Source organism: Glandiceps talaboti, chromosome 2 (assembly GCF_964340395.1).
Source record: "Glandiceps talaboti chromosome 2, keGlaTala1.1, whole genome shotgun sequence".
NCBI lineage: Eukaryota > Metazoa > Hemichordata > Enteropneusta > Spengelidae > Glandiceps > Glandiceps talaboti.
The window spans coordinates 31,774,737-31,788,439 of record NC_135550.1 but is presented as its reverse complement, the minus strand read 5'-3'; the positions used below and the strand labels follow the sequence as shown (position 1 = coordinate 31,788,439).

The 13,703-nt window shown below is 36.1% G+C and overlaps 3 protein-coding genes across 3 annotated transcripts in view; 1 reads left to right on the top strand and 2 right to left on the bottom strand.

Moving 5' to 3' along the window:
- Nucleotides 1-2,546: 2,546 nt before the first annotated feature.
- Nucleotides 2,547-5,356, top strand: LOC144447470 (actin, cytoplasmic-like). The gene is made up of 5 exons (XM_078137507.1): nucleotides 2,547-2,672; nucleotides 3,487-3,726; nucleotides 3,960-4,206; nucleotides 4,701-4,892; nucleotides 5,031-5,356. Exons 1-5 carry the CDS (start codon nucleotides 2,547-2,549, stop codon nucleotides 5,354-5,356), a joined length of 1,131 nt encoding a protein of 376 aa, XP_077993633.1.
- Nucleotides 5,357-7,724: 2,368 nt separating this feature from the next.
- Nucleotides 7,725-11,422, bottom strand: LOC144446635 (holothin acyltransferase-like). The gene is made up of 4 exons (XM_078136448.1): nucleotides 11,319-11,422; nucleotides 10,427-10,587; nucleotides 8,309-9,018; nucleotides 7,725-7,835 (listed from the first exon to the last, which is right to left on the bottom strand). Exons 1-4 carry the CDS (start codon nucleotides 11,390-11,392, stop codon nucleotides 7,725-7,727), a joined length of 1,056 nt encoding a protein of 351 aa, XP_077992574.1. The 5' UTR covers nucleotides 11,393-11,422.
- Nucleotides 11,423-12,665: 1,243 nt separating this feature from the next.
- Nucleotides 12,666-13,703, bottom strand: part of LOC144446990 (RNA helicase aquarius-like) — a 28,104-nt gene continuing 27,066 nt past the window's right edge. Inside the window, exon 41 of the mRNA XM_078136871.1 lies at nucleotides 12,666-13,485. Coding sequence (XP_077992997.1) covers nucleotides 13,414-13,485 — 72 coding nt within the window. The 3' untranslated portion in view covers nucleotides 12,666-13,413. The remainder of the gene's footprint in view (nucleotides 13,486-13,703) is intronic.

Below are 13,703 nucleotides of genomic sequence, written 5' to 3'. Positions count from 1 at the left end.
GACCGACGTGTGAGGGCGCCCCGTTTCGGCGTACCAACAGACTGATACTCTGTACTTCTATTATTTTATTTTATTATACGGTGTATATTTAAGACTGACAGATCAACCGTTGTGGACGCGATCTAATCGCCCTTTCCCCAAAGCAAAAGCTGATAAGTTAAGCCCGGACCGATGACGTCATTACGGTCTAGTATATTTATTATTCCTTTGATCTTTGGGCCAGGGGGTGGGGGTAGCTGTAGATACGTACAGGTCATAAATCACAGGCACTCGAAACAATCTGTATGATTTTTTAAATTTTAAATGTATAGTAAATAAGATGTATTTACTATACATTTTTAAAGACCAAAACATTTCTAATAAGACCAACAGTTTTTGCTACCTAATACCTAGACTGTCGACAGTCTACCTAATATCTGTTGGTCCTTATTGTATGATGAGCAGTTATTTTCACACACTGGTTACCTCGACCTTGGCCTTGACGAAGGCCAAAGTTTCTTTATTGCCAGCCTGATTGGATGTGGACATTACAATGGCTTTTACACGGTTTTTTCCTTACATTGGTGTGAAATAAGGCCAATACATGTATCCATTCAAAGAATATTCTGGCCACATTCACACGTTCTCCTTTTCTCTTGTATATTTGTGTTTTGAATAATAAATGCTCACTGCAATAACTAGACTGAAAGATCCGTTGTTGTTTTCGTTCACCATGATTATGTAATCACCCGCTACAACCATTGTTGTACCTTGTTAGTTGTGGTATATTTAGTGAGTGGTTTACATAAGCAGAACCATGGAAGTATACTTCCATGGCAGAACCAACGACCAATCTCTTAGTCGAATGACCATGCCGCAAACCCAGGCCGCAAACTACAAGATTGTGTATATCACTTTGGGAAGAAAAAAACATATACATAATAGTCCTAACCGCCTGAAATAAATCATCAACTTTTTTCTTTACAGACTGTGAACATACCCGGTAACACTGATTCCCAGATGTAAATCCACACTCCAATCTAGAAAGTTACAAGTTCATCCAGATAAGAAGAACAGCGACACTCTTGCGTATTTGTCCGACGTGACCTCTGACCTGCATTATGATGACTCACCATAGCATAGTTAACGTACGTACGTCATTGTCAACTTTAGACTATGACCACCTGTTGATATCAAATAGCCAAAGAGTGTGACAAACCGTGAGTGTACCATGATTTTCAGTTTGACCATTCCTCACACATGTTACAAGGAAGACTGAGGTCTTGCACAAAATAATATCATGCCTAGATGCACAAACGGCCAAACTAAATTAAAACAGACGGCAGTACCAGGTGGACACACACGTACGTGTATTATTCTCGTTGATTAGCAAAGTTGAAATACAAGACATATAATTATGGCGTATCATGAATTTACTGAAATGAATTTGTTGAAAAAAATGTAAGGAAGACTATCACATGGACTTGATCTTGAACTTGAATTGACAAATCGTAAATGACACTCTATGGTAGATTTGCTGAATTGAAGTGGAATAAAGTATCATTAATGTAACTTAATATTTTACTCTTGTTTGTAATTTCCTATTCTCACATTTGAAATTAATCAACTCCTTTATCATATAAAGTAGACAGAACTGACACACGGTTTAGTTCTTATTTCACTTCTCTTTTGACAGTGATATCAACTTATCCTATACGCATGGCCTAGTAAATGATATGCTGTGAACGTAGATTCAGATAACCTGTTTTCATCGGACTTTTACATGTATTACCAAAAGCGATCGCGAAAATACTGACACACATATAGACAAACAGACAGACAGACAGACAGACAGACAGACAGACAGACAGACACACACACACACACACACACACATATATATTTTTGTGGATTTAGGTCACTGTAAATGAATAATGATGATCATAACAAATCATGACGATCAATATTTTTAGTGTGTTTTTCGACATTAACTGATTATTTTTTTCCTTATAGGGCAGTTTAACTACACATAAATATTATAGGGAAAATACATATACCTATACTATAGGTGATCACAACATTGTCTGCATGGAAAATCATGATTATTCAGAGTGTCACGTGACATAGGGAGACTCAATATGAAATGAGGCCATTGGTCATGAGTCATCGCTGTGCATGTTTGAAAGTTAACATCATCGAAAAAACACAAAAGCGACCACAGGTATAAAAGTAGGTGACTTGGATACAACTGTTCATACTTTGAAAACCGTCAGCAAGAGACTACACCGTGACCAAGCGGTCAGACGAAAATCTTTGTAAGTATCAGTTATAGCGTTTTATCAAAATAGACTTTGATATTACCACCATGGCCGATTGTGTAATACACAATCGGCCATGGTGGTAATATCAGAGTATATACACCTTACTATTCCAGAAGTCAATATATTGGCGTTTACAAAGTTTATTAGTTCAGGCAGATTGTATTTATGTTGCATATTTGCTCTCATACAGGTACTTCTACCAGTCCGTATCAATATTCTAATACGTAAATAATACAAACTACAACAATGATGAACGAAGATACTGCTGCTTTAGTTGTGGACAATGGGTCTGGTATGTGTAAGGCTGGGTTTGCCGGTGATGATGCTCCCCGTGCTGTGTTTCCATCCATCGTTGGCAGGCCAAGATACCAGGTAAGTTGAAGAGTTTTAGTTATCTATTGGAAACAATTAAAATCGAATTCAAGCATCATGATTTACAATGTAAAATGGATCAGAGGTCTCACGCTGAATGCAATCTGGCCACCATTCTTCTGTAAGTTAATATCTAACCAAACCAATCATACTGAACCGTTTGTGCAAGAAAGTGAAATAACAGCTGAGTTCTCAACAACACCCAATCATTGGGTATAACATTCACGTGAACTGAAAACTCCAAAATATGTCCATGGAAATAACATAACATATATATGTACATGAAATGACCATGAAATATCATATCTATACAAAAAAATGGACATTGCAAATAATATTACTGTTCACTTCAATATTTAAACAAGCAACGCAGGCAAATAATATGAAATATAAACAACACAAAACAAACAAGAAGAGTTCAAAACAAGTAGTAATTCTTCATGAACAAACATATTGTTCCAACAATGGAGTCCAATATCAAACAGTTCTCAAAAATCGGACACCAGTCAGATGATATCCAATGTTTGGTAACAAAACATTCAGTCCTATAATTAAAATGTCTCAAATGCAAGAGACAATTACATAACATTGGGACTTACAAAACACAATTGTGCGCATTTCTTTGACTGAGATGTTCATGCGGTTGCTATTTATTGGACATATAGTTGGCTCCCAGTGTTCTATAATTCTAAACTAATCTAAACTTAGTCTAGCTACATGAACTTGTAAAAGTGTTTCATAACACTCATTTCGTTCCGTTTTGGTTCGTACTGGTAGAATGTATGAATTATTTTACTTTATTTAATTCATCTAGACTGTTATGGTCGGCATGGGACACAAAGACAGTTACATCGGTGACGAAGCGCAAAGCAAGAGAGGTATACTTACTCTAAAATATCCTATTGAACATGGCATTGTGACAAACTGGGACGACATGGAAAAGATCTGGCATCACACATTCTATAACGAGTTGCGAGTTGCACCAGAAGAACATCCAGTTCTATTGACAGAAGCACCACTTAACCCGAAAGCAAATAGAGAAAAGATGACACAGGTGAGTCAGTTTGAATCATATCACTCTGGCATAAATTTCGGGACGTATACATGACTTGTAATTAGTTCAGTCTCTTAGTGGTCTGAGGTTCAGTTCATATCATAGTTGTTCATATCTTCTAAATGTTTCCTTTTCATGTGGCATCGTCAAAGAATACATGACTTATATAAGATGTTTATTCTTAAGTATTTGTCACAATGTTCTGAACCGGTTTTCGTTTCTCGTTCTCCTAGATTATGTTTGAAACATTCAACACACCAGCTGTGTACGTGTCAATCCAAGCCGTGCTGTCTCTGTACTCATCTGGTCGTACCACTGGTATTGTGATGGATAGCGGTGACGGTGTTTCACACGTTGTACCAATATACGAAGGCTATTCTCTTCCACATGCTATTCTTCGACTAGACTTGGCTGGTCGTGATCTTACTCACTATCTCATGGGGATATTAAGTGAAAGGGGACACCGTTTCGTTACTACAGGTTAGTTTGGTGTGATAGTTGTTGTTGAATGTAATTCTTAACTTTAGAAGTAGAAGCAAGTATAATTAATACTGTTTTTGTATTTTGTTTTCATTTTATTAACACAACTTTACCATCGATAAGGAAGGATAATGTCATAGTATGTATGTATGTATGTATGTATGTATGTATGTATGTATGTATGTATGTATGTATGTATGTATGTATGTATGTATGTATGTGTGTGTGTGTGCGTGCGTGCGTATGTGTGTGTGTGTGTATGTATGTATGTATGTATGTATGTATGTATGTATGTATGTATGTATGTATGTATGTATGTATGTATGTATGTATGTATGTATGTAATAGAATGCACGATTTCTCAGAAACTGCTGCATCGATTCTTATGAATCTTGATTACATATCTACCTCCTATATGGGAATCGGTTTTGGTAAACATCATATACATAATGATTTCATATAAACTTATTTAATTCATATCTTTAACTCCGTAGCTGAAAGAGAAATCGTTCGTGGCATCAAAGAGAAGCTCTGTTACACAGCCGTAGACTATGAGAAAGAATTACAAGTTGCCACCAGCAGTTCATCATTGGAGAAAAGTTACGAACTACCAGACGGTAACGTTATCACCATTGGCAACGAAAGGTTCCGCACACCTGAAGTTTTATTTAAACCGGCATTATTGGGTAAGGAAACGTTTACCTTCATATAAATTGTCTTTGCATTTATCATAAAGCATGTCAAAGCGCTAGGAGATAATTTGACCCCGTAAATGCTATAGAAGTATGTAGTCCTTCAAGAAATTGTTTTTGATTTGTTAACAGGTATGGAGAGTGCTGGTATACATGAGACCTTGTACAACAGTATTATGAAGTGTGACATCGACATCCGTAGAGATCTATACGCTAACACCGTGTTGTCAGGTGGTTCCAGTATGTATCCAGGCCTTGCTGACAGACTACAAAAGGAAATGACTTCTTTGGCACCAAGTACCATGAAGATCAAGATCATTGCCTCACCAGAACGTAAATACTCTGTATGGATTGGTGGCTCCATCTTAGCATCACTGTCAACCTTCCAACAGATGTGGATCAGCAAACAAGAATACGATGAATCTGGTCCTGGTATTGTTCACAGAAAATGTTTTTAAGGAATCTTTCTTTGCATCCTGACAGACACATTGGCCGTGACATTTACAATTGGGAGACGGATGGACTCAGATAGAACATTTTATATTTGTATTTACAATTATTACAAGTAAAGCGTTGATCGCTTGACAAATTAATTACTTTAAATTTATTTTTTAAGACCTGCATAGACCTGCAAGTTTATAGTCAATGTATGTTTTCAAGCAGTTAGTTTATTTAATACGAGAAACTTACATTTTTATCTATTTTATTACTGCAAAGTTGATTATTGATTTCCGATATTGATGACCAATCTGCCTAAAATCAATGTTGTTTTCGTACTGTTATTTCATATCGTATTTATTCTACGATACATAAGAAAGAAGTGTTAGATTTAAATGTGTAAGCTACTGTCATTTAATGAAAATGACTGCACATCGCAATACGTTGTTATTTACTGAATTAAGATGATATAAATTTCAAGTTTTCAGTCATATTTGGACTGTGGTTTTTATCACTTGCCATGATTTGGTGTTTAGTCACCATGACATTCAAGCGTATTTATTCAAATAAAACATATTGACATTAACGATAATTATTGTCCTTTTCTTGTCAACAGCTTACAAGGGTGGGCATCTAATAGACTTTTGATTTATATTACTGTAACAGTGGATTGTAGAATAGTACCGTGGCGGAAGCAGTTTGGGAGTTCGACATAGAATGAATGAATGAATGAATGAATGATTAAATAAATAAATAAATGAATGAATAAATAAATAAATAAATAAATGAATAAATAAATAAATAAATAAATAAATAAATAAATAAATAAATAAATAAATAAATAAATGGATGGATGGATGAAATTTTTCCAGTGACTTACAAATTACTACCACCTTAGTGTGACTCTACAACTATTACACATACAAAAATCTTACAGTTGTCTCCAATTATAACGGGTAACTAAAAGTAGCCTACCTGTAGACTTGAAGGCCTATCGCTACTACACTATTCCGCTATCCTAACTGACATTTTGATTTTTGAAGGACATCGAAAATTAAAATGTCAGTTATGATAGCAGAATAGTGTAGTTTCAATGGTCCTTCAAGTCTACAGGTAGGCTAAACTAAATGGCACGCGTTTGACACTTTCTCTGACGGTGCCGACAAGACCAGTCTATCAGATTGATGAATTGGAAATGGTGAACGCTTCTTTTTGAAACATGTGAATGGTGAACTGGTGAATATTGCGTATCACATGACCATCACATGACCAGCACTAACTATTGATTTATTGGCAATGCACTATAAACTCTACAAGAAATATGCACCGATCAACTCATAAGGACCTTTTTCACGAGCGCGAAGTTAATTATCTGAGTTTCTGTGGGGGTTTATGAGGCTTCTATCTATCAATCTACCTATCTGACTATCTATCTATAGTATCTATCTATCTATCTATCTATCTATCTATCTATCTATCTCTCTATCTATCTATCTATCTATCTGTCTGTCTGTCTGTCTGTCTGTCTGTCTGTCTGTCTGTCTGTCTATCTATCTATCTATATATCTGTCTGTCTGTCTATCTATCTATCTGTATATCTGTCTGTCTGTCTATCTATCTATCTGTCTGTCTGTCTATCTATCTGTATATCTGTCTGTCTGTCTGTCTGTATATCTATCTATCTATCTATCTATCTGTCTGTCTGTCTGTCTGTCTGTCTGTCTGTCTGTCTGTCTGTCTGTCTGTCTGTCTGTCTATCTATATGTATATCTGTCTGTCTGTCTATCTATCTATCTATCTATCTATCTGTATATCTGTATGTCTGTCTGTCTATCTATCTATCTGTCTATCTATCTATCTGTCTGTCTGTCTATCTATCTGTCTGTCTGTCTGTCTGTCTGTCTGTCTATCTATCTATCTATCTGTCTGTCTGTCTGGCTGTCTGTCTGTCTATCTATCTATATATATGTCTGTCTATCTATCTATCTGTCTGTCTGTCTGTCTGTCTGTCTGTCTGTCTGTCTATATATCTATCTATCTATCTATCTATCTATCTATCTATCTATCTGTCTGTCTGTCTGGCTGTCTGTCTGTCTATATATCTGTATATCTGTCTGTCTATCTATCTATCTATCTGTCTGTCTGTCTGTCTGTCTGTCTGTCTGTCTGACTGTCTGTCTGTCTGTCTATATATCTATCTATCATTGCGCTACGGTGAAAACAATCAAACACAGAATATGGAAAGTCTACATCCAATCCGAGCTAACTGTGTACAGACACAACATACTCATCAAATATTCTGATAATTCGTTGCAGTGTATCTTTATTTTCCATTTCTTTTAGAATGTTATATGGAATAAAATTATTAGTTGTTAGTGTTTATAAAATTTATGGAAACATGATAATTTGTAATGAACAGGAAAGTAAAGACAACAAATGACCAACTTTAAATGACTCAGAAACTTGTCTTGGTGCTATTATCTCAAGAAGCTCGCCACACTGGTATGGACAAACAAATAATTCATTTTATCAGCCTGAGGTGTTTTTTTTACCAAAAATTAAGTTGGATTAAAATCTCTATTCAATTTCACTAATAATGGTAACATGGAAACCATTATATCACTATTAATTCGATTGATCTTGAATTATACCTTCCTTGTGATACTATGAATAAAAAGATAGTTTCAGATACCTTTGAAAAAAAAAGAAAAAAATGAGTTCTTTATATTTATAGGGACCAGAGGACCCGAAAGTCGCTGAAAGTACATACATGTTCGTAGCATTATTAGCATATTGAATTGATTCAGTGACAATACAAAATATACACATTGTCAGGTTTTACAATCAATTTATACTCAATGTATTGATCATCGTAAAGTTAACGACGAAGTCTCCTCAAAAGTCATGCTCAAAACACTAATTAGACCAATTTCAAAGTTGGGCTATACAAACGTAGCATATGCCGAACTTACACAATACACTTTGTCATAAGGTAGTTTAATAGTGTATTTAGTGTAGTGACGGGTTAACTCTAATATTTCGTCGAAGCCATACTCTCTGAATATGTCTACAGCCGACGTATTGATTTGAGGTACGTGAAGTTGGACTGTGGATCCCAATGGAAGAGAACGAATCAAAGAACTTAGCAACGCTTTAGCTATATCAGGATTTTCTGCATAAAATGGACCTAGCGCGAAATACTTTCTGTCATCGACTAAAGGACGGACGGGAAATACAATACCATAGCCGAAAATTTGATCACTTCCATTGTTGTCAATGGCAACAAATGTGAAGACATCTTTACCGTTAACCCAGAACTGCAGAAATTGTGGTCTGTTGAATTTACAAATCGTAGAATCGTATGAAACTAAATTTGCGAACGGCACTTCGTCGACCTTTACAACTTTGATATTCCCAAGCAAGTTACCTGGTGCATATTTTATGTGATCAACATTACCCCGGTAGATACGCAATTTAAAATCAATACACATAAATCCCATCTTTATGAACACGTCACTTCTATGTAAACCAGCGGCATCCAGACCAATATTTCGTTCACCAGCATGTTCAATGCATCGTTTGAAGAGCTCTTTCTGGACTCCCTGCTTCCGATAATATTTTTTGGTCACCGTCAGACCAAGCCATGCCAGGTTTTCGGAGTAGTTCATCACATATGCTGTACCTGGACATCAAATGAGAACAGTGCACAGAATGAGAGAGATGAATAAAACTATACAAAAAAACCTAAACAATCATTGCTGTCAGCATGTTCATTCATTTGTAAACTCTAAACAGATATTATAAGGAGAACGAATGTATACATATGCCGTTAGTTGCCATGCATTAAAGTGGCCACTGAATATGGACCGGAAAATGATATTAATTTTGGATTTTGAATTAATAAAACAAATTTACTGTGTTTTGCTACTTGAAAAATAATGCCAAACAACATAGATCGGGCCTGTATTTGTAGCTCAATAATTTACCCCCCCCCCCCCCCCCCAATATTTCCTATTTTTTCGTTTTCGTCAATTTATTGTGTTGCAGACATGGACTTCATCTAGGTTATTTCACTTTCATTCAAAGAAGAAAACCACAGTAAAGTAGTTTCACTAATTAAAATTCCAAAATACATACCCAATATCTATTCGGCCAATTTTTTGTTATCACCAACTTATATACCAAATTATATGAAATTTGAAATATATATTGTTCAGATATAGGGCATGTGCATTATTTTTGTAATCCTCATTGTATGCACCAAGTCATATGAAATTTGAAACGTGCATTCAGCGACATTAAACATGTGGGCTCTGTTATCATAGATGTATGTATCAAATTATATGAAATTTGAAGATTGCATTCTTCAGATACTGCTTAATTGCCAATAATCATTAATTATGCTATGTTTTTATTCAAATTAAAAATTAGATAAAAAAATGTTTATAGTACATGGTACACGTGTACTTTCAAATTGTTATTACCGCTGTATGTACAAATTGCATTATGCTGCATGCAGACTGCATTGTTCAGATATCAATAACTATCCAGATTACTAAGTGTATGTACCAAATTATATAGAATTTAAATATTTCATCTTTTAGATATAGTCTAATGTAATGAAAATCGTTCATTATGTAAACGACTCATCAATATGCTTAAAATGTTTACCATGAGGAAGATGTGTAGCAAGTTTCACCAGGATTGACGGAGTATAGTTTTTGAGACAGACAGACAGACAGACAGACAGACAGACAGACAGACAGGCAGGCAGGCAGGCAGGCAGGCAGGCAGGCAGGCAGGCAGGCAGGCAGGCAGGCAGACAGACAGACAGACAGACAGACAGACAGACAGACAGACAGACAGACAGACAGACAGACAGACAGACAGACAGACAGACAGACAGACAAAAGCATTACATAACCTTCCCTTACGGAAGGTAAAATGACCACATCTCATGATTAATGGTTCATCTTGATATTCAATAATTGATAAAGTTTTAGTAGTAAACTAACATCACATTTTAAAATTAATCTAGTCAAAAGAAATTGGAAAATATGCCCCAGGTATCACATCTTGAAAGTGCTTACCCATAACTTCCTTATTATCTATGTTCTCAGCTACATAGAACCCATTAGGATCTATCTTGTATAAAATCTCTAGTCTTTCTACTGGGAACGTCCAGCCTTCGTCTGCTATCAGATCCCCTATAGTCCTCATATCTTCAATACTGGCATGTCGAATACGGAAGCTGTTATTCGGTATTAATAATGGAAATATTAGTTTGTACAAGCATAGACATTTTTCTATGGTAAGCTTACAAGTTTGTGCATGTATACAAGGTTCACAATAACAAAGAGCTAGCGAGAGCTGTACGTACGAAAGGCAAAAATAAACTATTAAATGGTGGCATTCATCACACCATAGATTACTGTGAACTGCAAGAGGAAAGGCTGGTTGGCCTAGTTGTTCATGACGATTGTAGAAATACGTGTAGGGGGTTGAAGTAGGTTTGAAATCCATTTTAACATATTCAGGTATTTGTATGTTTTATGTGATCAAATTAGCACTATCCAAATGGGGGGGGGGGGGTTGTGAGCCCCTATGAGTTACACGTCAGGAAAGTAGGTCGACATAGTATAGCCCGGGATCATAACCAATGAAACGAGACATGAACAGTTTTCACTTTGAACTAGTACTAAGAACTGCGAAAGAAGACACGCAGTGAGTGAACCTGTGCGATCACAGAAACAAGTGTAATTTTACCCCTTTCATATATAGTTGGCTAAATACGTCAATATTAACAACATTATCACCATTGTATTGTATTCTGACAGAAATATTCTGAGACATAACTCGGGAAACAAATGCCTGTGTTTGTTCCATCCTCGGTAGCGATGTTCGGTAGTGTGCTGTATCGTATCGGAAGAACATCCGAGGTCTAGCAGACTAGGTCACCCGCACAATATATACGAAACTTACCTGGACGCCATCGCCGCTGTTGAAGTTGAAAACCAAGTACACAAATGTTTTCGAACAATTAGTTCATAGTTCATAGTTCATAGTTCACATGATAATATAAAACACTTTCTATGTTCCACGATTGATCTATTTATATCTCAATAATATATCCATGGTTACACACACAGGCACTCGTGTGCCGAAATATAGTTCAGAGTGTATCACTTCGTCTTGATACAAATTTTAAAGTAAACTTCAAGCGAGTTGGAAATGGGGCGAGTTGAAATTGGGACGAGTTGATCCGTCACCATCAGGTGACCTCGGAAATAGTGTCTTGGGCAAAATTTGAACCACGACTGTCCCTCGGTCAACCCAGCTGTATAATTGAGGACCTGGTAGGATAGAGGTTGCAATGTGAATGCTTTAATCCTATGCACTTATAGAGGCTGCAATGGATTGTATGCTCCCCCAGGGAGTTGAGGAAGTATAAAGGGCCGTTGTGTTGCTATAGATCCGTGCCAGGGGTAATAATTGTCAAGTGCTTTGAGCACAAAGTGGGAAAGTGCTATATAAAAACTAACATTATTATTATAATTAATTATCTACATTTACGCGATTCTTTTATTCCGATGATTCCATTCAACGAAATATTCCGGTGTACAAGTACCTGTGTTTATTGTGACGTCATCACGTATTTCTAGTGAAGAGTCATGACATGCGTCATTTCTCGGAAAATGTGACGACCATCATTTAGAAAAAGTTGGTACTTGGCTGCTTTCACTTTCATTCCATGTGCTGCCTCAGAGCGAACATCACGTCTCAATTATAATACAGAGAAATTTCACTTTAATATTTTACTAATTTCAGAGTAGGGTACCAGAGTCCATAAATAATAATAATAATAACAACAATAATTATAATAGAAATTTATATGCGCTATGCTTGAAGAAAATCGCCTTTCTTAAACATGGACGATTGCCATGGATGGATGGTTGGTTGGTTGGTTGGTTGCAGAAAACAGGACCCATCTTATAATTGAATAATTATTGAATTGTATCAGGAACTTGCTATACTATGTTATATGAAGGGTCCAAATACATTTGTATAAACTGAATGGGACAATAAGAGCAAGCAAAGGATGTTTTTTAAAATTCTTTTGCCTGTGTGCATTGTCTGTATGAAAAATTACTAATGTATTGTATTGTGAAGGAATGCATACAGCACCCTCTCTTGACAGGAAATAAGTCACACACACACACACACACACACACACACACACACATACATACATACATACATACATACATACATACACATATACATACACATCATAATCTTCAAAATGAAAGTTGTATAAGTTTATTGACAGGAAAAGCTAGATGCATTTACAGCACACAGAACATTTCTCTTCACATTGAATTTCTTGACTATATGCTAATGTTGTAAAAATTTCACAACCCCAATACTAAAACTGTCTCGTTTATTGTACTGATCGATAAGGAATTCATACTCTGAAATTCAACTCTCTTTTCATCTAGGTTTACAAAAATATCTCTATAAAACTTTATATTCATTCACAGTACAATAACACCTTTTCAAAAGAAACTCCTGGCAAATATGTTTACATTACAATAATATGAATGCTTTCAAAGTCTTGTCAAAAGTATATGTGTCCAAAGAATTTCAAGAAGGAGAAAAAGATGAATTGGTAACAGAAAACATATCATCTGCCACTCAACCTTCCACAATTGTTGTTGAGAGAAATAACTTTTTCTAGTTGCTTTTTATTTTCCCTCTGTGGTCCCATTTCTGGATCTCCTTTCCATAGCTGGTGGTCGTAGAGATGGCATTTATTCCTGGTTGATTCCTACTTTCCATCTGTGGTTCCCTCTCTGGATCTCCTTTCCATGGCTGGTGGTCGTAGAGATGGCATTTATTCCTGGTTGATTCCTACTTTCCATCTGTGGTCCCATCTCTGGATCTCCTTTCCATGGCTGGTGGTCGTAGAGATGGCATTTATTCCTGGTTGATTCCTACTTTCCATCTGTGGTCCCATTTCTGGATCTCCTTTCCATGGCTGGAGGTCGTAGAGATGGCATTGAATCCTGGTTGATTCCTACTTTCCATCTGTGGTCCCATCTCTGGATCTCCTTTCCATGGCTGGAGGTCGTAGTGATGGCATTGAATCCTGCAATGAAGAATGGCACATACACTGTCAGATACAGATCCATTTGAATAAACATAGCTTTAAGAGATCATTTCATTTTATTTATTTCCTTTTTTCATAATAAAGTCATCATAATATGGCAGTGAAAATAAAGTGCATGTATATTTTTATTACTAAACAGAGTAGATGTATAAAGATAATTTTCTCCTCTCTCTTGCCCAACTGACAATAATGTACAA